The 25,022-nt window shown below is 45.5% G+C and overlaps 2 protein-coding genes, 1 long non-coding RNA gene and 11 other non-coding genes across 14 annotated transcripts in view; 1 reads left to right on the forward strand and 13 right to left on the reverse strand.

Annotated features, from left to right (window-relative positions):
* Positions 1–25,022, reverse strand: part of LOC140217403 (uncharacterized) — a 268,452-nt gene that overhangs the window by 140,481 nt on the left and 102,949 nt on the right. The window lies entirely within an intron of this gene.
* The window catches only part of LOC126531946 (uncharacterized), an 89,498-nt gene that overhangs the window by 35,367 nt on the left and 29,109 nt on the right, over positions 1–25,022 (forward strand). The window lies entirely within an intron of this gene.
* TRNAL-UAA (transfer RNA leucine (anticodon UAA)) lies at positions 175–258 on the reverse strand. The gene has a single exon. It is a non-coding gene; the product is annotated as a tRNA-Leu (tRNA).
* TRNAL-UAA (transfer RNA leucine (anticodon UAA)) lies at positions 642–725 on the reverse strand. Its single transcript has one exon. It is a non-coding gene; the product is annotated as a tRNA-Leu (tRNA).
* TRNAL-UAA (transfer RNA leucine (anticodon UAA)) lies at positions 1,109–1,192 on the reverse strand. The gene has a single exon. It is a non-coding gene; the product is annotated as a tRNA-Leu (tRNA).
* On the reverse strand, positions 1,576–1,659 carry TRNAL-UAA (transfer RNA leucine (anticodon UAA)). Its single transcript has one exon. It is a non-coding gene; the product is annotated as a tRNA-Leu (tRNA).
* On the reverse strand, positions 2,046–2,129 carry TRNAL-UAA (transfer RNA leucine (anticodon UAA)). The gene has a single exon. It is a non-coding gene; the product is annotated as a tRNA-Leu (tRNA).
* TRNAL-UAA (transfer RNA leucine (anticodon UAA)) lies at positions 2,513–2,596 on the reverse strand. The gene has a single exon. It is a non-coding gene; the product is annotated as a tRNA-Leu (tRNA).
* Positions 2,980–3,063, reverse strand: TRNAL-UAA (transfer RNA leucine (anticodon UAA)). Its single transcript has one exon. It is a non-coding gene; the product is annotated as a tRNA-Leu (tRNA).
* On the reverse strand, positions 9,563–9,646 carry TRNAL-UAA (transfer RNA leucine (anticodon UAA)). Its single transcript has one exon. It is a non-coding gene; the product is annotated as a tRNA-Leu (tRNA).
* On the reverse strand, positions 10,031–10,114 carry TRNAL-UAA (transfer RNA leucine (anticodon UAA)). Its single transcript has one exon. It is a non-coding gene; the product is annotated as a tRNA-Leu (tRNA).
* On the reverse strand, positions 14,094–15,018 carry LOC140217058 (uncharacterized). Its single transcript, XM_072287483.1, has one exon. It carries the CDS (start codon positions 14,982–14,984, stop codon positions 14,094–14,096), a length of 891 nt encoding a protein of 296 aa, XP_072143584.1. The 5' UTR covers positions 14,985–15,018.
* TRNAL-UAA (transfer RNA leucine (anticodon UAA)) lies at positions 15,430–15,513 on the reverse strand. The gene has a single exon. It is a non-coding gene; the product is annotated as a tRNA-Leu (tRNA).
* TRNAL-UAA (transfer RNA leucine (anticodon UAA)) lies at positions 20,869–20,952 on the reverse strand. Its single transcript has one exon. It is a non-coding gene; the product is annotated as a tRNA-Leu (tRNA).

Below are 25,022 nucleotides of genomic sequence, written 5' to 3' on the forward strand. Positions count from 1 at the left end.
ATCATGCGTTTGCACAATGTTCACGCTTGACACACGATGTGTCCTCCTCTAAGGTGCTTTCATTATGCTGGCGTCACACTCCGCCATGTGACTTCTTGAAATCCCAGTATCATGACAGTGCAGCGCTTCGAAACTCTGTTTTCACAACTGCAAAAAGAAAATTATGAATAAACTTGTCAGGAGTGGGGTTCGAACCCACGCCCTCTTTCGAGGACCAGAGTTTAAATCTGGCGCCTTAGACCACTCGGCCATCCTGACGACACCGATCTGGCAAGTGATTGTAAAGTTGGTAGCAATTTGGAACCCCCGGCGAAGATTGGTGTCAGCTTAACGAGATCACCTGTATTCATTGAAAATGAGGCATACAACACAAGTACACTGGCGTTGCTTCTTACTGTCATGACCAGGTGACCAGTAGCTTTATGTTCAAGCCATTTGTTATAGGAGCATCAAGATTATTTTACAGTATCATGCGTTTGCACAATGTTCACGCTTGACACACGATGTGTCCTCCTGTAAGGTGCTTTCATTATGCTGGCGTCACACTCCGCCATGTGACTTCTTGAAATACCAATATCATGACAGTGCAGCGCTTCGAAACTCTGTTTTCACAACTGCAAAAAGAAAATCATGAATAAACTTGTCAGGAGGGGGGTTCGAACCCACGCCCTCTTTCGAGGACCAGAGCTTAAATCTGGCGCCTTAGACCACTCGGCCATCCTGACGACACCGATCTGGCAAGTGATTGTAAAGTTGGTAGCAATTCGGAACCCCCGGCGAAGATTGGTGTCAGCTTAACGAGATCACCTGTATTCATTGAAAATGAGGCATACAACACAAGTACACTGGCGTTGCTTCTTACTGTCATGACCAGGTGACCAGTAGCTTTATGTTCAAGCCATTTGTTATAGGAGCATCAAGATTATTTTACAGTATCATGCGTTTGCACAATGTTCACGCTTGACACACGATGTGTCCTCCTGTAAGGTGCTTTCATTATGCTGGCGTCACACTCCGCCATGTGACTTCTTGAAATACCAATATCATGACAGTGCAGCGCTTCGAAACTCTGTTTTCACAACTGCAAAAAGAAAATTATGAATAAACTTGTCAGGAGGGGGGTTCGAACCCACGCCCTCTTTCGAGGACCAGAGCTTAAATCTGGCGCCTTAGACCACTCGGCCATCCTGACGACACCGATCTGGCAAGTGATTGTAAAGTTGGTAGCAATTCGGAACCCCCGGCGAAGATTGGTGTCAGCTTAACGAGATCACCTGTATTCATTGAAAATGAGGCATACAACACAAGTACACTGGCGTTGCTTCTTACTGTCATGACCAGGTGACCAGTAGCTTTATGTTCAAGCCATTTGTTATAGGAGCATCAAGATTATTTTACAGTATCATGCGTTTGCACAATGTTCACGCTTGACACACGATCTGTCCTCCTGTAAGGTGCTTTCATTATGCTGGCGTCACACTCCGCCTTGTGACTTCTTGAAATACCAATATCATGACAGTGCAGCGCTTCGAAACTCTGTTTTCACAACTGCAAAAAGAAAATTATGAATAAACTTGTCAGGAGTGGGGTTCGAACCCACGCCCTCTTTCGAGGACCAGAGCTTAAATCTGGCGCCTTAGACCACTCGGCCATCCTGACGACACCGATCTGGCAAGTGATTGTAAAGTTGGTAGCAATTTGGAACCCCCGGCGAAGATTGGTGTCAGCTTAACGAGATCACCTGTATTCATTGAAAATGAGGCATACAACACAAGTACACTGGCGTTGCTTCTTACTGTCATGACCAGGTGACCAGTAGCTTTATGTTCAAGCCATTTGTTATAGGAGCATCAAGATTATTTTACAGTATCATGCGTTTGCACAACGTTCACGCTTGACACACGATGTGTCTTCCTGTAAGGTGCTTTCATTATGCTGGCGTCACACTCCGCCATGTGACTTCTTGAAATACCTATATCATCATGGCAGTGCAGCGCTTCGAAACTCTGTTTTCGCACCTGGAAAAGGAAAATAATGAATAAGCTTGTCAGGAGTGGGGTTTGAACCCACGCCCTCTTTCGAGGACCAGAGCTTAAATCTGGCGCCTTAGACCACTCGGCCATCCTGACGACACCGATCTGGCAAGTGATTGTAAAGTTGGTGGCAATTTGGAACCCCCGGCGAAGATTGGTGTCAGCTTAACGAGATCACCTGTATTCATTGAAAATGAGGCATACAACACAAGTACACTGGCGTTGCTTCTTACTGTCATGACCAGGTGACCAGTAGCTTTATGTTCAAGCCATTTGTTATAGGAGCATCAAGATTATTTTACAGTATCATGCGTTTGCACAATGTTCACGCTTGACACACGATGTGTCCTCCTGTAAGGTGCTTTCATTATGCTGGCGTCACACTCCGCCATGTGACTTCTTGAAATCCCAATATCATGACAGTGCAGCGCTTCGAAACTCTGTTTTCACAACTGCAAAAAGAAAATTATGAATAAACTTGTCAGGAGGGGGGTTCGAACCCACGCCCTCTTTCGAGGACCAGAGCTTAAATCTGGCGCCTTAGACCACTCGGCCATCCTGACGACACCGATCTGGCAAGTGATTGTAAAGTTGGTAGCAATTCGGAACCCCCGGCGAAGATTGGTGTCAGCTTAACGAGATCACCTGTATTCATTGAAAATGAGGCATACAACACAAGTACACTGGCGTTGCTTCTTACTGTCATGACCAGGTGACCAGTAGCTTTATGTTCAAGCCATTTGTTATAGGAGCATCAAGATTATTTTACAGTATCATGCGTTTGCACAATGTTCACGCTTGACACACGATGTGTCCTCCTGTAAGGTGCTTTCATTATGCTGGCGTCACACTCCGCCTTGTGACTTCTTGAAATACCAATATAATGACAGTGCAGCGCTTCGAAACTCTGTTTTCACAACTGCAAAAAGAAAATTATGAATAAACTTGTCAGGAGTGGGGTTCGAACCCACGCCCTCTTTCGAGGACCAGAGCTTAAATCTGGCGCCTTAGACCACTCGGCCATCCTGACGACACCGATCTGGCAAGTGATTGTAAAGTTGGTGGCAATTTGGACCCCCGGCGAAGATTGATGTCAGCTTAACGAGATCACCTGTATTCATTGGAAATAAGACATACAACACAAGTACACTGGCGTTACTTCTTATTGTCATGACCAGGTCAGGTGACAAGTAGTTTACGTTCAAGCCACTTATAGGAGCATCAAGATTATTTTACAGTGTCATGCGTTTGCACAATGTTCACGCATTACACACGAGGTGTTGTTATGATTCGGGGCTCAGTCTCATCGCTCGTAACCCATTGTCAAGATTGGAGTCCGGCATGAATTAGAAGGTAGCTGGCCCATGCCGTCGTCCAACTTATCCGCGCTGAGGACGCTGATGAAGGGAAGCACTGCTTCTAATCGAGAACGAGGAATATGGGTTTATTTACAGTATCTACATCAGTCTAGCGTGACTGCTTGAGAAAGTACACTGAGCATCCGCACAATAGCGGTTTATAAACACTCGGTCCTCCCTCGATCCCAAGGTGACGGAAACGTTCATCCAGACATCGTAAACAAGCCGCCTCTCTGCGGGACGGCTTACACACACACACACTTCCGCACAGGTTCACGGTCCGGAGCCGACGTCAGATGGACTTCGTAGAACTCGGGGCTTGTGTCAGGAAAGGTGCCTTTTATTCCCCGAGCTGACCCCCGCAGCGCGGCCGGGTACCCATTGTCTTGCGTCTTGGACGGCGCGGGGGAAGGAGCCTCGAACTACGTTCCCGCGAGCACTCCCCCGCTCGCGGCAGACCAGGGCGGCGGTGGCGGGCTCAGTAACAATAGTTGATCCGCCGATCGCATTCAGTCACAACGGCGACGAGGCTAGAGCGTAACGGTGGCGTTCCAAGAAAGCTGACGCCGCTGTCGCAACTGGCTGGCAAAACTTGCACCTCAACTGGGCCGTTCTTAACAGTGTCTTCCCGTAAGGTGCTTTCATTATGTTGGCGTCACACTCCGCAATATGACTTTTTGAAATCACAATATCATCATGACAATGTAGCGCTTCGAAACTCTGCTTTCGCAACTGCAAAAAGAAAATAATGAATAAACTTGTCAGGAGTGGGGTTCGAAGCCACGCCCTCTTTCGAGGACCAGAGCTTAAAATCTGACGCCTTAGACCACTCGGCCATCCTGACTTTTTCTTTTTGTCTTTATTACCTTGATTTCAACACCACTCAAACGCTACAAAGTACGTCACTTGGTGCGGAAAAATAATAATACATCATTTCGAGAGACTGTACATACATAAAAGGCACTCAAAGAGGATATCACAGACACCAAAGTGTCAAGCTCCTGAAACCACTCTGGCGGTTCAATCATGTGCTTCAGGGCATCACGCGTGTACCTAAGACTTTCACTTAGGTGTACCCTCGCAGACCTTTCATCTACGCGGGCATTCCTGACATCCATGCGCGTTTTCCACACGCTGCTCATACACAAAAGCATTATCAAGTCAGCCGGCACTCCCCCTGTGTCTGCACACGGTAAGAAACGAATACCGAAAGGACTTAACGGCAGGTCTTTCTTCAGAGTTCGTTTGTGAACATCCCACAAGAAAACTGAGTCATGGCAATCCAAGAAGATGTGCTCAATAGTTTCAGGTTTCCTACATATGATGCAGTTAACAAACCATGGAACAAAGAAGCCCTTGCTTTGCAGCCATGGCTTCACAAGGAGAGTGCCAGAATGCAATTGAAAAAAGGTTTTCGCTGAAGATCTAACCGGCATTTTTCTAACGCGTTTCAGCACATTGCGTTCAGGTCCTAAGTTATACATCATACGGTAAACAGGATGCGGCAAGAAAACATCAACCAGATCACTATAAAGTTTCTCACGCGTCACTGAAGTAAAAAATTCATTCGAAAAATGCGCTTTCAGTAAATAAATAAGGACATAACAACTTCCTTCAGAAAGCCAATTGATGTTCGAGTACGTTCATTTGTTAATGAGACAACCCACTCAGGCAAGGAAGAACTCAATCTCACTTGGATAACAGTACACAGAAATATATCACTTTGGTCCCTTAAGAAAAAGAACCTACTAACAATCTGTTTCAAAAGCAAATGTGTTAATCCTAGTCCTCCATTCTTCACCGAATGAAACAAGTTACACCGGCTACTTCTCTCCCAAGTGGATCCCCATATATATATCGCAAACACTCCGTGAAGTTTCTGCACCGAAATCCTTGCCATGCATAACACTTGTAGTACATAACACACCTTTGTAACTAAAAACAAATTGCAAACACTAGCTCTTGAAAAGATCGAAAAATTATGCCCGCCCCACTTTTCTGTGTGATCTTTAACTCTTTTTACTTCTTCGATCCAATACGCGGCACTGTCACGATAATTTTGTAATGACATCCCAAGATATTTTCCAGGGGTAACGCTCCAGTTCATATTGCAAAAATACTCGGGTGCCTGTGGCCAGCTGCCGTGCCATAAACCTAGGCACTTAGTCCAGCTGACAACACTTCCAGTTGCGGCGCAAAAGGAAACAACCTCTTTCATAGTGTTATTCATGCTTTCTGTATCACGCAGAAATATTGCCACGTCATCTGCATAAGCCAGAACTCTAGTCTCAATTCCTGCGTAGATAAACCCACGAATAGATTGGCTTTTAATTATTTTCAAACAGAAAGGCTCTAAATACAAGGCAAATAAAAGAGGCGACAAACAGCATCCTTGTTTTACTGATGATTCCACTTTTATACTGGCGCCTAATTTCCTATTAATTACTAACTTTGCAGTGCAATCGTTGTACACCATTCTTACTCGATCTGTTATCACTGCACCGGCTTTAACATGTTCTAAGAGCAAAAATATGACATCATGGACGACTCTGTCAAAAGCCTTTTCAAGGTCAATTTGTATCATAGCAGCTCTGTCCTCTCTTTCATCGCAGCTTCCAGTATGGTCTTTGCAGTAGGTATATTCGAAAAGATCGATCTGCCTTTGATACCGCATGTCTGATGGAGGCCCACAAGTTCTTTTATAACGGTTTGCAATCGTCGCACCAGTACTTTAGTGTAAACTTTATAGTCCGTATTTGTCAAGCTTATTGGTCTGTAGGCTTCAACCGTCATAAGTCGCGCACGATCTTTTGCTTTAGGAATTAAAATAACGTGCGATGTCCGAAAAGAAGGAGGTGCTTCCTTATTATCGTACATCTCCCTTATCACGCGATGTAATGCTACAGCTATTCCACTTTTGAAGCTCTTATAGAAAGCCCCTCCCAGACCATCAGGCCCCGGCGACTTGCCGGGATAAGTTCGTCAATCGCATCCTCAACTTCTGAAAAGCTTATTGGTCTGTCGAGCGCTTCACAGACATCATCTGATAATGTTGGCATTAATGGCAAGAAGTCAGTTCTAAACCTTTCGATATCACATGTCTTTTTCCCCATCAAACTTTCATAAGAAGACTCAAATGCGTGCTCGATCATTTCAACATCACTAGTGACTTCCCCTTGATAACTTATTTCTGTTATTTCTTTGGAAACCGCGTGTTTCTTCTCGTCACTTATTGCTCGCTTGCTAGGCGTCTCTCTCATCCACAAACTCTCCGCCCTTGCCCTTAATACCGCACCCCTGTACTTTTCTTCATCCATGACTTCAAGTTCAGACTTCTTTGATTTCTTTCGAAAATAAGCCAGGCGAAGAGCATTCTGCGCTGAGCAAATATATTAGCCTAAGGTGTAATTCGTTCTCACGCTCTTCTTCTTCATGATAGACTACGCATGCTCTTTCAATCGCGGTGAATTTAACGTCTCTTTTGAAGAGTTCCCATTCTGCAATGAAGAACGCTGACGTAGTTATGCTGAGCAAATTTTCGAGCTTTTCTTGAAATGCCTTTTGAAAAACGTCGTCTTGCAAAAGCTTATCATTTAGCTTCCATAAGTCCCAGCTGAATTTCGATGGTTTTTGTTTCTTTCCTATGGTTGACATAACGAGGCAATGATCGCTAAAACTAACATGTAACACTTGATAACTTGAAAATAACGGTACAAAGGTTAACGGAGCATAAATTCTGTCTAGCCTGCCATGACACTGACCTTGATAGTGCGTATACATAGTATGGTTTTCACTTGACAACACATAACCAATTTCTTCAAGCTCTTGTTGCCTTACGATCGAACTTAAAAGCAACGCACTTTTATCACAAACACTAGTCAACTTAAATTGATCTTCTGGAAAGCAAACACAATTAAAATCACCCAGTAATATGACATGTCTTTCACAATTCAAGTACTGCTGAATATCACCAAAAAAGACTTCCCGCTCCCGTGCTACGCTCGGAGCACAAACACATATAGCCCTCCAAGACATCTCTGAAAAAGTAAAATCGCAGAGGACCATTCTACCATCCTCGGATGGCGTGACGGCTTCAACTACAGCAATACTGCTACGCAAAAGAATAAGGCAGCCCCCAGACCTACCCGCCGCATGACATACACTTACGGTATGTCTAGGGCGGAAAACGTTAACCATTTGCTCCCTGTATTCACGAGTTGCAATTTTTGTTTCTTGAATGGCAAATAAGTCAATATTATTTTCAATAAGAATACGGTTAACTTGGCATTGCCTTCCATGCCCGCTAAGTCCACGCACGTTCAACGTCGCGACACAAAGACCAGACGAAAAATTAGCTGCCATTTATCGGGAGGAGAATCTAAACCAATTACCGCACATCGTCCGTCTCACATCTGCGACGATGACTCGACGGTCTAGGGAGGCAGACCATGGTTTTCTGGACTTGAAAGCCCAATGACGACGGCCGACGCACATCCTGCCCACAAACCCCAGTCCCCAGACCCCAACAAATTTTTTTTTTCCAAACCCAGGAACGCCTCCGCTAACGCGGAGGCGTCTGGGTTGTAGAACGGCGTTTGGCTGGAAAGCCGGGCTTGGGCTTGAACGCCGGTCGGCGTCCCGGGGTAGCTTTCGGAGGAGGCTCATCATTCCCAGTCTCTTGATCCTCTTGCTCATCCGCCTCTTCGTGAAGCCTCTTAGCAGGTGCACTACTTGACGTTGCCATCGCGGTGTCATCAGTGTCTTGCTGTTCGCCGGTGGTCGTCGCTTCTGTTGATGTGCACGTATCTTTGGCCTCTTTTACCTCGACCTCTGTTGAGTTAGTTGGTTCCACCGTGTCATACCATGGGTCTTTCCAGCCGTCCGATGACTCGTCTTCATTAACAGTCGTTGCCTTCTTCAGGGGCGTTAACGCCGAGGGCTGGGTCTCTTTCCCTTCGCCTTCCACTGCGTCGACCACGTCCATGAAGTGATCTGTGACATCTTCCTTCAATGCCGGGCCTGTCACTGTGGCTTAGGTTCGGACGCACTGGGTCTCGTCGTGGCCGAAACGACGACAAAGCCCACAGCGTGGTACACGGCACTCGCGTCGTATGTGCCCGATGCCACGGCATCGGAGGCAGAGGGGAGCTCTGCCAGGGACGTGCACGAGCGCAACATCTTCCGCCACTCGCAGCTGCTGGGGCAAGTCTTCAGCGGTGACGCCTACTTTGTGGTGACGCCTACGGGTGGTTGACCCTTTGTCAACGCATCCTTGTACCCGCCACCTGTCCCTCGTAATCTCAGTCGCCTTTCCAAAACGCGACAAGGCAGTGCGAACGTCGTCGTCAGGTACACCGTGAAGGAGCCAGTAGAGCTTGATACGGACGCCTCTGTCACACGGGTCCAAGACCACACAGCTGTGATCCTTGACATCAAACGCGTCTGCAGCGATAATCCTCTTTTTCCCTACTTCCTCCTTGAAAGTCACCGCCCACAGATGGTTCATTTGATATGCACCCAGCGCAACCACTTCCGGCATGAGAGCCAGCCGTATAAGAGCGTCTCGAAAATGTTCCACTCTGTAAGGCCTCGCCTTAACGTCACTATGTAAAAAAACCGTATGCAGAACGCACGCACCTGTTGGCAGCATTGGTAAAATTATTTGGTAGTCCTGACCTGGTTTTTCAGTTGACCTGATACCGCGGCCCAAAAGGTTCGCTGAAGCCGCTTGTAAAGACCACGACATTCCACGTCCGCTCACCTCGGTGGCTGAAGAGGAAGTGTACCGACCAGGCAAGTGATTGTAAAGTTGGTGGCAATTTGGAACCCCCGGCGAAGATTCATGCCAGCTTAACGAGATCACCTCTAATCATTGGAAATAAGACATACAACACAAGTACACTGGCGTTGCTTCTTATTGTCATGACCAGGTCAGGTCACAAGTACTTTACGTTCAAGCCACCTGTTGTAGGAGCATCAAGATTATTTTACAGTATCATGTGTTTGCACAATGTTCACGCATTACACACGAGGTATCTTCCTCTAAGGTGCTTTCATTATGCTGGCGTCACACTCCGCAATATGACTTTTTGAAATCCCAGTATTATCATGACAGTGCAGCGCTTCGAAACTCTGCTTGCGCAACTGCAAAAAGAAAATAATGAATAAACTTGTCAGGAGTGGGGTTCGAACCCACGCCCTCTTTCGAGGACCAGAGCTTAAATCTGGCGCCTTAGACCACTCGGCCATCCTGACTATAACGACCAGGCAAGTGATTGTAAAGCTGGTGGCAACCCCCGGCGAAGATTGACGTCAGCTTAACGAGACCACCTGTAGTCATTGAAAATGAGGCATACAACACAAGTACACTGGCGTTGCTTCTTACTGTCATGACCCGCTCAGGTGACAACTAGCTTTATGTTCAAGCCACTTGTTATAGGAGCATCAAGATTATTTTACAGTATCATGCGTTTGCACTATGTCCACGCATGAAACACGAGGTGTCTTGCTGTAAGGTGCTTTCATTATGCTGGCGTCACACTCCGCCGTGTTACTTCTGGATATCGCAATATCATCATGACAGTGTAGCGCTTCGAAACTCTGCTTTCGCAACTGCAAAAAGAAAATAATGAATAAACTTATCAGGAGTGGGGTTCGAACCCACGCCCTCTTTCGAGGACCAGAGCTTAAATCTGGCGCCTTAGACCACTCGGCCATCCTGACTATTTTTTTTTCTTTATTACCGTTTTCATAGCACATAAAAAATATGCACACTTTACAAATGGTAAAAGTGCCACCAGTCTTTGGTGTGCACGTGGCTTTAGAAACGCCCAAGTTTAGCAAGCTCGTTCAATAATCTAATCCATTCTGGTTTTTCATTTTGAGCATCGTAGACTTCTTTTATGTAACAGACACTTTCAATAAAATATTCACGAGTACTTCGAGCATGTATATCCGCATGTCGAACGGCCATGCGCGTGCGCCACAGGCTGTGCAACCCTAATAACACAAACATGTCGTAAGGCACTCCTCCTTCGTTTTCCGTTGGGAGAAAACGGATGCCATAGGGTGTTATCGGCAAGTCTTTCTCTAAAGTTCGCTGCAGGACGTCCCAGTGAAATAAGGCGTCCCAGCAGTCTATGAATATGTGTTCAATTGTTTCTTGCTTATGGCATAGTAAACAGTCTAAAGACCAGGGAATAAAAATACCTCTTTCCTGCAGCCACGGTTTTACTGGTAGTGTATTGGAATGTAGTTGAAAAAAGAAAGACTTTGCCGGTGGCCTGACAGGCTTACGTTTTACCCTTTTCAGCACATTTCTTTCAGTACCTAAACTGAACATCGATCTGTACAGCGGTACTGGCAGTACTACATCAATTAAATCTTTATACAGACGTTTTTTAGGAACGTGACTGAGGTATTCCATTGAAAAGCGTACCTTGAGAAACCGAAATGCCCATATCACTTCTTTAAGAAATCCGCTCCTAGGGCCACTGTTAGCTACACAACTAGATATAATGAATTCAGGAAGAGCCGTACCTAGTCTCAGTTGCATCACATTAATGAGGAAAGGGTCTTTTTGGTCTCTAAGAAACGCAAAACGAAATACTATCTGTTTAACGAACAGATGTGCCAGTCCAAGCCCTCCTGTTTTGACGGATCGAAATAAATTTGTTCGACTGGTTCGCTCCCACTTTGACCCCCATACGAACACTGCCAGTACCCTATGCAAACGTTGCACGTGCAATCTAGTCATAGACAATGCTTGCAATACATAGCACACTTTTGCAACGGCGAATAAATTACAGACCGTCGCGCGGGCAAACATTGAAAGACTACGGACTTTCTTTGTTTCGTCTTCCCAGAGTCCCGCAGTCTCCTTGTAGTGCTCAAGCGGCACCCCAAGATACTTTGTCGGCGCAATGGTCCACTTCACATTCACAAAAATAGGTGGGGTGTTTTCCCATGTTCCATGCCATATTCCCAGGCACTTATCAAAGTTTATGACGCTACCCGTCATATTACAGAACGATAAGACGTCCGTTACCGCGGTCGCGACACTTTCCTTATCGCTACAGAACAAATCAATATCTTCCGCATTTGTTAGCAGTTTTACTTCCGCTGACTGCAAACGAAAACCTATAACACTGTTTTTATGAATAATTTTTCTGCAGAATGGCTCAAGGTATAACGCAAATAATAAAGGACTTAAGGGGCACCCCTGGCGCACACTTGAGCGTACGTGAAAGCTCTCACCTACCTTCTTATTTATTATAAGATTAGCGGTACAGTTAGCATAACACATCCTAACTCCATCTAAACACAGCAAACCAACATTTACATAATCAAGAACTGCGAAAAGGATATTGTGGGATACCCGATCAAACGCTTTTTGTAGGTCAAGCTGCAGCATTGCTACATGCTCGCCCCACGCATCGCAACATTCTAGAATGGTTCGTGCAACATGAATATTTGTGTAGATTGATCTACCTTTGATTCCGCATGTCTGATGTGGTCCTACAATTCGTGTTATAACTCGCTGTAACCTCTTTGCCAAGATTTTAGTAAATATCTTATAATCAAAGTTAGTCAATGCTATTGGGCGGTAAGACCCTACTGACAGCAATTTCACTGGGTCTTCCGTTTTGGGAATGAGCACTATATGCGACCGGCCAAAGGACGGGGGTGCATATTTTCGTTTATGTGCTTCAGCAATTACCTGATGCAAAATTAGACTCACATCTTTTTTGAAGGCCTTATAGAAGGCCGCTCCCAACCCGTCAGGTCCAGGAGACTTCCCTCGAGCTAAATCGTCAATGGCCTCTTCAACTTCTTTCTGGCTGATCGGTTCTTCCAGACATTCGCGGTCAACATCATCTAGTTTTGTCATGCTAGCAAGGAACTCTCGTTCGAACTCTTCCGGGACATCGCAACTTCTTCGAAATAATTCGCTATAGTGCTCTAAAAACGCTCTCTATTTTTGCTTGTTCGTCAGTGACTTCATTCTTATAACTTATTTTCCGTATTACGTTTTGCCTAGCGTAAGCCTTTTCATCTGCAAAGGCTCGCTTTGTGGGCGTTTCACCGAGCCATAGCTTTTCGGCTCTTGCTCGGATAACCGCTCCTCTGTACTTATCTTCGTCGATAAGCTCCAGTTGGCTTTTAAGTTCATTGATCTGCTTTGTGAATGTACCAGGCCTATCGGCTTCCACTCTGTACATAAAATCCAATTCTCGTTGTATTTCTTTCTGCTTTTTCCTTTCTTCGTATTTCATTACACTCGCTTTTTCTATTGCACAAATCTTTATTTCTTCTTTAAAAAGCTCCCACCGTTCTATCACGTCATCATGTCTCGCCAATAGCTGTTCGAACTTTTCCTTTACGCACTCTACAAATGATTCATTATGCAGCAGCTTGTCATTAAATAGCCACATTTTCCAATTAAAGCGCGAGGCCTCTTTATGCGTCCCAATTGTGACTGACACCAAACAATGGTCGCTGAATGCCACATGTTTAACGGCATAACTATGGCACGCCGCTACTAAATGCAATGAAACGTATACCCTATCCAGTCTCGCGTGGCTCGGACGCTGGTAGTGTGTAAAGACTGGCTGCGTCCCATTAGTTAATATATTTCCTATATCTTCTAGATTATGATCTTGCACCATTGCAATCAAGCGTGAGGCACTCTTATCCCTTAGTGGGACATTTCCCACTCGATCAGCTACTAAGCAAACACAATTAAAATCTCCAAGCATAATTATTTGTCTTTCACATATCAGGTACTGCTCGAGCCGTTCAAAAAACACGTCACGTTCATTTTCGGCGTTCGGCGCATATAGGCAGATTATTCGCCAGCAAGACTCGGACATAACAAAATCCACTAAAACAAATCTACCACTTTGGCACACAAGCATGGTCTCAACAACTATTCCTAAATTGTTTCTAATGAAAATGGCACATCCACCTGACGTGCCGAAAGCATGAGAAACACAAACATGGTACCTTGCTCGGAAAGGCAGCACCATGCGGTCAATTTGTTCCTCGCTATCTATTTTCGTCTCTTGTACAGCTACTACGTCCAAGTCGTTCTCCAAGAAAAGGCGATTTAGCTGATATTGTTTCTTTCTAGCATTTAAGCCTCGAACATTGATAGTCGCAATTTTTAGTGCTGTGCTGAGATTTCCCGCCATATATTAAAATTGCATATGCGCCATGGTGCATACCTCGTGAGCGCAGGCACACCAGAAAGCCAGCTTATTTCCAAGAAGCAAACCGATTCCCGATGCCTGCAGTCCTCGACCTTCGGCTTGGGTTGCGCGGCAATAGGCTCCAATCATTGTCCTTATTCAATAGTTGATGTGCGTCGACGTAGTCCCTTAGGAACCGCAGAGCGCCAAAGCTCGCGGCTACGTTGACGGTTTCAACACCGCTTTTCTGTCTGGTGGAACGTTGGGCTTGGGTTTCAATGACGCGCGTCGAGTCACCACCGTTTTCGTTGGTGGTTCCACAGATCCAACGACGTCTTGTCTGTCCGCCTCGTCCGTTGTGGCTTCGCGTCCTCGTTTGCCGACTGCGCCTCCGGTGGATTGTACCGTGACGTCCATGCTTTCCGTGTGTTGGCTCGCTGGATCCTTTGAAGGTTCACCGTGTTCTGCGCCCACACTTGTCTTTTCAGGCACTTACCTCACGTCGGGCTTCTCTACAAGGCTTTTCCTTGCTGTTCATTTTCTTGCGGATACGAGGGCGTGTCTGCTGGTCGCATCTCCTTTTGAGTCACTTGACTCGACGTTCCTGCAGCTTCTTCCGCGTCGGCTTCGTCCATGACGAGCTCTGCTGCGTCAGTTTTTCCAACTGGTTCTGTTACACTTGCGTACGTCTTCACACACGAACTCTCGTCATGCCCAAAACGACGGCACCGAGCACATCGAGGGACACGGCAGTCGCGTCGTACATGTCCCGCGGTGTGAGAGCGCAAACACACTGGTGCTCTTCCTGGCGCAATTAGCAGCGCCAGTTCCCCACCAACACGAAGCTGGTGTGGGAGGTCGTCAACCTTGACGCCTGGATGGAGCTTAATGCTCACCGTCCGCGTCGTCGTACTTTTCTCGTGGATGCCATTCACACGCCACTTTTCTTTCACGACATCTGTTACCGTCCCGAACATGGCTAGTGCAGCACGTACATCTTCATCGGGAACATTGAAAAGCAGCCAGTGCAACTTCAGGCGCCGGGCTTGGTTCGCCGGGTCAACTACAACACAGCGGCGACCCTTCACCTTCATTTCACCGATGGTCAGAGCCTTCTTCACGCCTTCCGCATTCTTGAAGGTGACGGCCCATACGTGACTCATCTGGTACGCCCCCAAGGCTAGCACCTCAGGGAGCAATGCCAGACGGTCCAACGTATCCCTGAAGTCTTCAACTCGAAAAGGCCTGGCCCGAATATCGGCATGTAAAAATATGGTATTCAAAACTGTACGACCTGTAGGCAATGTAGGCAAGATGACCTCATAATCTTCACGTTCAGCAGGCGTCGCATTCCTGTTACCGCGGCTATTCATTGCCGCAAACACCGCCCCATCGGAGCACATGATGACCACGTCCGCTCTCTTCGACAGACGGAAGTGGAATCCGGCCATCCTGACTATACCGACCCGGCAAGTGATTGTAAAGTTGGTGGCAATTTGGAACCCCCGGCGAAGATTGATGTCAGCTTAACGAGATCACCTGTATTCATTCAAAATGAGGCATACAACACAAGTGCACTGGCGTTGCTCCTCATTGTCATGACCAGGAAAGGTGACAAGTAGCTTTACGTTCAAGCCACTTGTTATGGGAGAATCAAGATTATTTTACAGTATCATGCGTTTGCACAATGTCCACGCATTACACACGAGGTGTCTTCCTCTAAGGTGCTTTCATTATGCTGGCGTCACACTCCGCAATATGACTTTTTGAAATCCCAGTATTATCATGACAGTGCAGCGCTTCGAAACTCTGCTTTCGCAACTGCAAAAAGAAAATAATGAGTAAACTTGTCAGGAGTGGGGTTCGAACCCACGCCCTCTCTCGAGGACCAGAGCTTAAATCTGGCTCCTTAGACCACTCGGCCATCCTGACTATTTTTTTTCTTTATTGCCGGATAATCAAAGATGCAGTACATTCACCATACTAAGGTAAGAACAAAACAAAGTGTTACATAGTCATTACATATACTTCTCGAAATGCACATGTTAAAAACGCTTTAAGGTCACCAGTGTATCCAGTACAGGTAACCATTCTGGTGGTTCAGCCTGAGATTTATACACGTCTCTTATTTGAGAAACACTTTCAATAAAATATTGTCTGGCTGGTTTGGCATCCACATCAGCATTTCGTACGGCCATTCGTGTTTTCCATATGCTGTGTAGGGTCAGCGGCATGATCATGTCATAGGGCACGTCGTTTTCTTTTTCAACTGGGAGAAAGCGGATACCGTAGGGTGATATAGGGAGCTCTTTTTTCAGCGTTCTTTGCAAGACATCCCAGTGGAATATTGCATCCCTGCAGTCTAAGAAAATGTGTTCTATTGTCTCAGGCTTTGAACAAATTAGACAATTAACTGACCACAGTACGAACAGTCCTCTCTCTTGCAACCATGGTTTAACTGGCAAGGTATTGGTATGGAGCTGAAAGAAGTACGTCTTAACTGAGCAGCGGACTGTCATTCTTTTAACACGTTTCAACACGTCACCTTCCGAACCTACACAATACATGGCACGATATATGGGCACTGGCAACATAATATCAATCAGATCCTTGTATAAACGCTTTTTAGGTACATTACTTAGGTACTACATTGAGAATCTCACCTTTAGCATTCGAAAAGACATACCGACCTCACGAAGAAAGCCGCGAACACTCCCTTTTTTTGTGACATTTGATACAACATATTCAGGAATTACATCACTCATTCGTAATTGTAAAATTGTTCGCAGAAATCCGTTATTTCGGTCGCGCAAAAAAATAAATCTTGACACAACTTGTTTGAGAAATAAATGACATAAACTTAGTCCGCCGCTACGGACTGATCGAAATAAATTAGTTCTGCTGCATCTTTCCCATGTTGAACGCCACACGAACAATGCAAGGACTCTGTGCAACTTCTGCACGTTGGTACGAGACATACAAAGCACTTGAAGAACATACCACACTTTCGCGACTAAAAACACGTTGCAAACTGTAGCAAGCGCGAAAACGGAGAAATCCCGCCCACCCCATTTATCTGTTTGTTCCCTAACACGTTTGATTTCCTCGTTCCAGTATTGCGTTGTATCGCGATAATGTTCTAAGGGCACTCCGCGATATTTGACAGGTGTCACAGTCCATTTCATGTTAGCGAAATAATCAGAGGTATTTTCCCACGGCCCATGCCAGAAGCCTAAACATTTGTTCCAATTTATCATACTGCCCGTGAGCGAGCAAAAAATTTCCGCTTCTTTAACGGGCTCCTTAACGCTTCCCTTATCGCCACAGAAGACTGCTATGTCGTCAGCATAACACAGTACTTTAACGTCACTTGTGAGTAATTTGAAGCCATGTATAGTGTCATTATTAAGAATCTTTAAGCAGAAAGGTTCGAGAAAAATTGCAAACAATAATGAAGATAATGGACACCCTTGCCTAATACTACACTGAACTTTGAAACTTTCGCTGACACTTTTGTTTACAATTATGCTTGCTGAACTGTGAGTGTAACACATTTTCACACCAGTCGCAACCACAAACCCAACATTAATATACTCCAAAAGACTAAAAAGAATTTGATGTGATACACGATCGAAAGCTTTTTCTAGATCAAGCTGTAGCATTGCTACCCGTTCTGAAAAGTCATCGCAGTATTCAAGTACACTTCTGGTAACATGAATGTTAGTAAATATCGAGCGTCCCCTGATCCCACATGTCTGGTGGGGTCCTACCAAAACTGTGATCACGGTTTGTAATCTTTTTGGCCAGTACTTTCATATATATTTTGTAATCTAATTGCTTAAGCTTATCGGTCGATAGGACGAAACCGATAGAAGTTTAACTGGGTCATCTGTCTTGGGTATTAATACAACGTGAGAACAGTTGAAAGATAGGGGCACTGCATTTTCATTATATGCTTCGGTTATTACATGATGCAGGGCTTTTGCCAGATCCACTTTAAAAGCTTTGTAATAACAACTGCTTAAGCCATCCGGGCCTGGAGATTTGCCTACGGATAACTCATCAATTGCGTCTTCAATTTCGCGTACGGTAATGTCTGCTTCAAGGCGGGTCTTCACGTCATCGTCTAACCTTGGCATTAAGTGAAGGTAATCATTTTCAAAACCGGTTTCAATATCAATTTTATGACCTAACAGATTTTTAAAGTACTCTACAAAAGCAAGTTCAATTATCCGTTTGTCTTTTGTTATAACGCCCTCGTACTGTATTTCTTTTATTTCATTTTTGACGGCATAACTTTTCTCATCCGCTAGTGAGCGCTTAGTAGGCGTTTCTCCCAACCACAGTCTTTCGCCACGAGCGTGAACAATGGCTCCTTTATATCTTTCGACATCTATTGCTTCCAGTTTGTTTTTGACATCCTTAATTATATTATTTAATGCCCTTGGTTGTGTGCTTTCTGCGTTCAGCAAATAGTCTAATTGACTACGGAGCACATTTTCTTCGTTTCTTTCACTGCGGCGTAGTGCGCATGCCCTCTCGATTGCAATGATCTTAATCTCTTGTTTGAACAGCTCCCATTCAGCGATGAAACTATCCGTTTTAGACAGTAGTCTTTCTATGCATTCTTTTGCTTTGCTCACAAAGTTATCATTGTTCATAAGCTTATCATTAAACTTCCGAAGTGTCCAACTGAATGATGACCCTTTGTGCTTTGCTCCTAAGGAAAACATAACCAAACTGTGATCACTGAACGAAACATGTTTTACGTTGTAATCTTGGCACAGCGGCACTATATTTGCAGATACGTATAACCTGTCCAAGCGTGCATGGCTTGCGCGTTGGAAGTGAGTGAAATGTGGCCGTTTTCCGCCAGCTGCAATATGACCAATGTCTTCTAGGCAGTGATCCTGAACTATCGCGCTTAATTTCATGGCACTATTATCACGTACCGGTTCATTCTTTTTTCTATCGGCAGAAAAACACACACAGTTAAAATCGCCAAGCATTAGAATCATTCTTTCAGAATTTAAATAAGATTCAAGACTTTCAAAAAAAGCTGAGCGATCGGTTTCTCTGTTAGGCGCGTACAAACATATTGCCCGCCACTTCAAAGCAGAGAAAATAAAATCACACACAACTAACCGCCCAGTTTTACACGCAGTCACGGTCTCTACTACGATTCCCAGGAAGCTGCGTAGTAACAAGGCACACCCACCGGACGAGCCTACTGCGTGACACACACATACATAGTACCGTCGAGTAAAAGGTTCTACCATGTGATCTGTTTGATCTTGGCTTTCGACTTTGGTTTCTTGAATTGCTACGATATCAAGGTCATTTTCCATTAAAAGACGGCTTACTTGGTACTGTCGACGCCTTGTAGAAAGGCCCCGCACGTTTAACGTGCCTATGCTAAGTGGCGCGTCAAGTTTTACTGCCATTTCTGAGAATGATCAAACAGGTCGCATGGCACTCACCTTGTTCTGTGAGAGGCTGAAAATTTTGACTGGAAGCTTTTTTATCTTCAGTTGCCATGGGCAAACACACCATGAGTGTCTCAGAAAGAAGGAACTGGGGTTCCAGCCCCTTAGCTTGTCCTCGCCCACTTTTAGCATGTGTAGCTTCGGAACCAGGAGGCTGACCCGGGCTTCACTGATCCAGGGGGCTACGTGCCCCCCGAAATATGACGGTCCAGTGGTACGTTGGGCTTTGGCTTGAAGCTCGTGCGGCGCCCTTGGGCCGCTTTAGGGGGTGGCTCGCCGGCAGTGGCCTCGTTTGAGGCCGCGTTCGCTGCTGGTGTTTCCTCGCGTGTTCTCTTCCCTGCACCCTTCTTCAAATCCTTCATGTCGACTTCTTCGGATTTCTCCAAAGGCGTTGACTGGCTCTTGATGGGTTTTTTTCCTGAACTGTTGGTCGCACTGGTTTTCGTCGCAGGAGGCAGCAAAGGTTGTACAACTTGCTCACCGTTATCCTCTTTCTCTTTGTTTACGTTGGGCGAATGCGACGAAGGGGGCGTTTCCTCTTGTTCGGGTTCTCTGGTCTCGCTGGTGGAAACATCCTCAGCTTCCGATTCATCCATTTGTAGCTCTGCGTTGTCGTCCCACGCAGATCGGCCTGTAACCTTCGCATAAGTCTTCACGCACTCTTCCTCAGCGTGACCAAAACGTCTGCACAGCGCGCACCGAGGAACACGACATTCGCGTCGTATGTGGCCAGTTCCTTTACAACGTAGGCAGAGTGGAGCTCTTCCAGCCACTACGACTAGCGTGAGATCACCTGCTACTCGTAGTTGATGTGGGATGTCTTCCTTCGTGTAGCCTGCCTTGAGCTGAAGACTGATAATACGCGTTGTAGAGCTTTTGTCCGATAACACTTCCGTTTGCCATCGCTCTCTTGCGACTTCGGTGACTTTTCCGTAGGGTGCAAAAGCGGTCCGTATGTCTTCGTCGTCCACATAATGCAGGACCCAATGCAGCTTTAGTCGATCATCTTGGTTGTTTGGATCTACGATGAGACAACGGCGCTCCTTCACGGTCACTTCAGTTGCAGAAAGCAATCTATTCTTAGCCTCCGTAGATTTCAGCGTCACCGCCCACACGTGGTTCATTTGGTATGCCCCTAACGCTTCAACGTCAGGGAGCATTGCCAAAGCACCAAGTGCATCACGAATATCTTCTACATGGTAGGGTCTTCCACGAACATCCGCATGAAAAAATACAGTGTTTAAAGCAATACGACCGGTTGGTAGAGTAGGTAAAATAATTTCATAATCCTGGTTGGCACTGGCTGCATTCCGGTTTCCACGGCTAGACATAGCCGCTGACACCGCCCCAGAGGAGCGAAACATTCCTCGACCGTTCACGGCGGTGGCGGGAAGTGGAATCGGCCATCCTGACTGTACCGACCAGGCAAGTGATTGTAAGGTTGGTGGCAATTTGGAACCCCCGGCGAAGATTGATGTCAGCCTAACGAGATCACCTGTATTCATTGAAAATGAGGCATACAACACAAGTACACTGGCGTTGCTTCTTATTGTCATGACCAGGAAAGGTGACAAGTAGCTTTACGTTCAAGCCACTTGTTATAGGAGAATCAAGATTATCTTACAGTATCATGCGTTTGCACAATGTCCACGCATTACACACGAGGTGTCTTACTCTAAGGTGCTTTCATTATGCTGGCGTCACACTCCGCCATGTGACCTCTTGAAATCCCAATATCATCGTGACAGTGCAGCGCTTCGAAACTCTGTTTTCGCAACTGCAAAAAGAAAATGAATAAACTTGTCAGGAGTGGGGTTCGAACCCACGCCCTCTTTCGAGGACCAGAGCTTAAATCTGGCGCCTTAGACCACTCGGCCATCCTGACTATACCGACCAGGCAAGTGATTGTAAGGTTGGTGGCAATTTGGAACCCCCGGCGAAGGTTGATGTCAGCCTAACGAGATCACCTGTATTCATTGAAAATGAGGCATACAACACACGAACACTGGCGTTGCTTCTTACTGTCATGACCCGCTCAGGTGACAACTAGCTTTATGTTCAAGCCACTTGTTATAGGAGCATCAAGATTATTTTACAGTATCATGCGTTTGCACAATGTCCACGCATGACACGCGAGGTGTCTTCCTCTAAGGTGCTTTCATTATGCTGACCACTCTTAGACCACTCGGCCATCCTTTTTTTTTCTTTATTACCTGTTTTACACACAACGCACGTACAAAAAAGGTAACACGTTTGCTCTCAGTAGAACATTCCACGCGTTAGAGTTAAAAACAGAAAGAGGTAGTTGTACTTTGGTAAAAACACCGGCTGCATATTGGGTAAAGCAGCTTGGTTAGGGGAACCGAACTGTGGCTAATTTGTCTAATATAGGTAGCCACGCTGGTGGCTCCCCTTTGGGCTTATGTATGTCACGTAGGTGCAGGATGTTTTCCACGAAATATTCCTGAGCAGAACGAGGTTGTAGAGCTTCATGCCTTACATCCATTCTTGTCTTCCAGACACTGTGCATGCAGAGCAACATTATTGTGTCGCACGGCACGTCTGCCGTCTCTTCAAAAGGCAGAAAGCGAATACCGAATGGTGTCAGAGGGAATTCTTTTTTGATGGTTCTTTGTAGGATGTCCCACAAGAACAGTGAGTCCCAACAATCTAGAAATATATGGTCTATAGTTTCCGGTTTATGGCATATACCGCAATCGATACTCCATGGTACAAACAAACCCTTCTCTCTTAGCCATGGTTTTACGGGAAGCGTGCCACTGTGCACAAGAAAGAAGAAAGATTTGGTAGTCGGCCTGATAGACATTCTTTTTACACGTTTCAAGACATTGCGTTCAGGCCCTAGAGTGTATGTTGAGCGGTGTATAGGCACGGGGCACAAGATATCCACGAGGTCTTTATACAATTTCTTCCGGCCGACAACAGACAAATATTCAAGTGAGAAATGGGCTTTGAGCAAACGAAAAGCGCTTACCACTTCGCGCATATATCCTTTCACCACTACTTGTGGTGTTCCACATGATGTAACGATGAAGTCAGATAAGGCATTGTGTAGTTGGACGTGTATAACAGTTTGTAGAAATGCATTCCTTTGGTCGCGTAGGAAAATAAACCTTGAGACTACTTGTCTTAAAAAGAAATTACACAAACCAAGGCCTCCGTTATTCACGGAATGAAATAAGTTTAGCCTGCTTGTACGTTCCCATCCCGATCCCCAAACAAACATTGCGAATATCCTGTGCAATTTTTGGACACACATCCTAGACATACATAATACTTGCAACATATAGAACACTTTAGCCACGAGGAATGAGTTACACACAGTTGCACGCGCAAACATTGAGAGATTCCGTCCTCCCCAGTTTCTTGTTTGCTCGTTTGCCCGATCAGTATCTGCTGTCCACTGCTCGGTCGTGTCGCGGTAATGTTCGAGTGGTACGCCGAGGTAAGTAGCAGGTGTCTCGCTGAAATTTATAGTGTCAAAAATTTCTGGCGTAGATTCCCATTCACCATGCCAAAAACCTAAGCATTTTTGCCAGCTCATTGCACTTCCTGTAAGGCTGCAGAAAGTTCTTGCGGTATGCATAGCTTCCTTAATGCTTTCCTTGTCAGTGCAGAATACTGCGATATCGTCAGCATAGGATAAGACCTTTATTTCACGTGATAAGAGCCGGAAACCGCGTATCTTTTTATTCATCATTAGATTTAAACACAGCGGTTCGAGGTAAATTGCAAATAGCAATGAACTGGCAGGGCATCCCTGTTTTACACCAGAGTATGCTGTAATGCTTTCGGTTAATTTTTTATTAATAATTAGTTTTGAAGAACAGCCAGTGTAGGCCATTTTTACTCCATCATATATGATGTTACCTACGTTGATGTGTTCTAAGAGGGAGAAAAGAATGCTGTGGGTTACCTTATCGAAAGCTTTTTCTAAGTCGAGTTGAATCATGGCTACCCGTCCGTGCATTAGGTCACATAGTTCCAATATACTTCTGGTCACATGAATATTCGTGAGTATGGTTCTCCCTTTGATTCCACAAGTTTGATGTTCACCGACTAAGTTTGTAATCACGGACTGAAGTCGCTTAGCTATAACTTTCATAAAAACCTTATAATCCGTGTTAGTTAGACTTATGGGTCGGTATGCTTCGGGTGACAGTGATTTTACAGGGTCTTTGGTCTTTGGTAGTAGTACGACGTGGCTTCTTTTAAATGACGGAGGCATCATTTTAGATTCATAAGCTTCTTCTATAACTCTGAGGAGCATTTTTGCCATTTGATGCTTAAAGAATTTATAAAAAGCGGCACCAAGCCCGTCGGGCCCCGGAGCTTTCCCTGTAGGCAAGTCATCTATCGCATTTTCCAGTTCACTAACACTTATTGGTCTTTGAAGTTGTGTTTTTACTTCATCTTCTAATCGTGGCATTAATTTCAGAAAATTGGTGTCAAAGCCCTCTCGCACATTCGCCCCGAAGCCTAGCAAGTTTCTGAAACGTTGCACTAGCACTCGTTCGATAACCTTTTGGTCTGTGGAAAGCGCACCTTGGTAGCGCAGCTCTGTTATTGCATTTCTCGTAGCGTAGCTTCTTTCGTCGCTTAACGCTCGCTTGGTAGGTGTTTCGCCCATCCAGAGCCGCTCGGCACGCGACCTTATCATCGCACCTTGATATTTTTCCGAATCAATAATCTCAAGTTGCCTTTTAACTTCTTTAACTTTGTTTGCAAGCAGGCGGGGAACAGTGCTTTCCGCATTTAAGAGATAGTCTAGAGTACGCTGCAACTCGGTTTCTTTCTGTCTTGCCTTGTAGCGCACGACACTAGCTCTTTCGATTGCGCTCATCTTAACTTCACACTTAAAGTGCTCCCACAACTCGACAGGGCTGATGAAGTCGTTTCCCTGCATTTCTTTAATTTTTGCCGTTATTACTTCGATAAAGATTTCGTCTTGCAGGAGGCTATCATTGAATTTCCAGAGGTCCCAATTAAAGGTGCTCGTTTTTCGCTTTGTGCCTATTGTAACAGTCACTAAGCTATGATCGCTAAAGCTTACATGCTTAACGGCATATGTTGTGCAAAAAGATAAGAGGCTTGCTGTCAGATATACTCGGTCAAGTCGGGCGTGGCTTGTGCCTTGGAAATGCGTGAACTGAACTCGCTTTTCTCGCAGTACATCGCCTATATCAATTAGGTCGTATTCCTGAACGATTGCGCTAAGTTGCAATGCGCTCTTATGTATCGGTAGGTTCTTGGCGTTGTCTTCAGCCATGCATACACAATTGAAGTCCCCTAATAGTAACACATTTCTTTCGCATTTCAAGAAGGTTTCGATGTATCGAAAAAAATCTAAACGCTCACTAGCTTTGTTTGGTGCATAAATGCAAATAATTCGCCATAGTGCCTCTTTAACATAAAAATCGCAAACTACTAAGCGACCACTTTCAGAAGCGATGACAGACTGCTCTACAATTCCGACGGAGTTACGCAAGAAAATTGCGCACCCCCCTCATTTACCCACGGCGTGGCACACACAGAGATTACATCTTGACCGAAAGATTTCCACCATCGCATCAGTTTGTTCCTCGCTTTCAATTTTTGTTTCCTGGATAGCTAGAATGTCGATATCATTTTCTAATAACAGGCGACTCAGTTGAAGTTGCCGCCTTCGGGCTCCGAAGCCGCGTACGTTTAGTGTTGCAACACGAAGGGCTATTCCAGGATTAACGGCCATTGTAAGTGAAGTTTACACAAACCGACACAAGATACTGTTCAGATGAGTGGAAACTTACAACGCTAGACCAGTGACCACTGCTGTCTTTGCTGCACCCGATGCAGCCCGTCGCTTGGTTGAGTTGCCATTCGTGATTGTCCATTGTAGATGTAAGTCTTTCACCGGTCCCGCAACGAAGTGATTAGCCGAACCATGCTCCCGCT

This window comes from Dermacentor andersoni, chromosome 4, assembly GCF_023375885.2.
Source record: "Dermacentor andersoni chromosome 4, qqDerAnde1_hic_scaffold, whole genome shotgun sequence".
NCBI classification, from domain to species: Eukaryota; Metazoa; Arthropoda; class Arachnida; order Ixodida; family Ixodidae; genus Dermacentor; species Dermacentor andersoni.

Coding starts and splice junctions, on each gene's coding strand:
- LOC140217058 (XM_072287483.1), bottom strand. CDS start 14,984: ATGTGCTCCGATGGGGCGGTGTTTGCGGCAATGAATAGCCGCGGTAAC.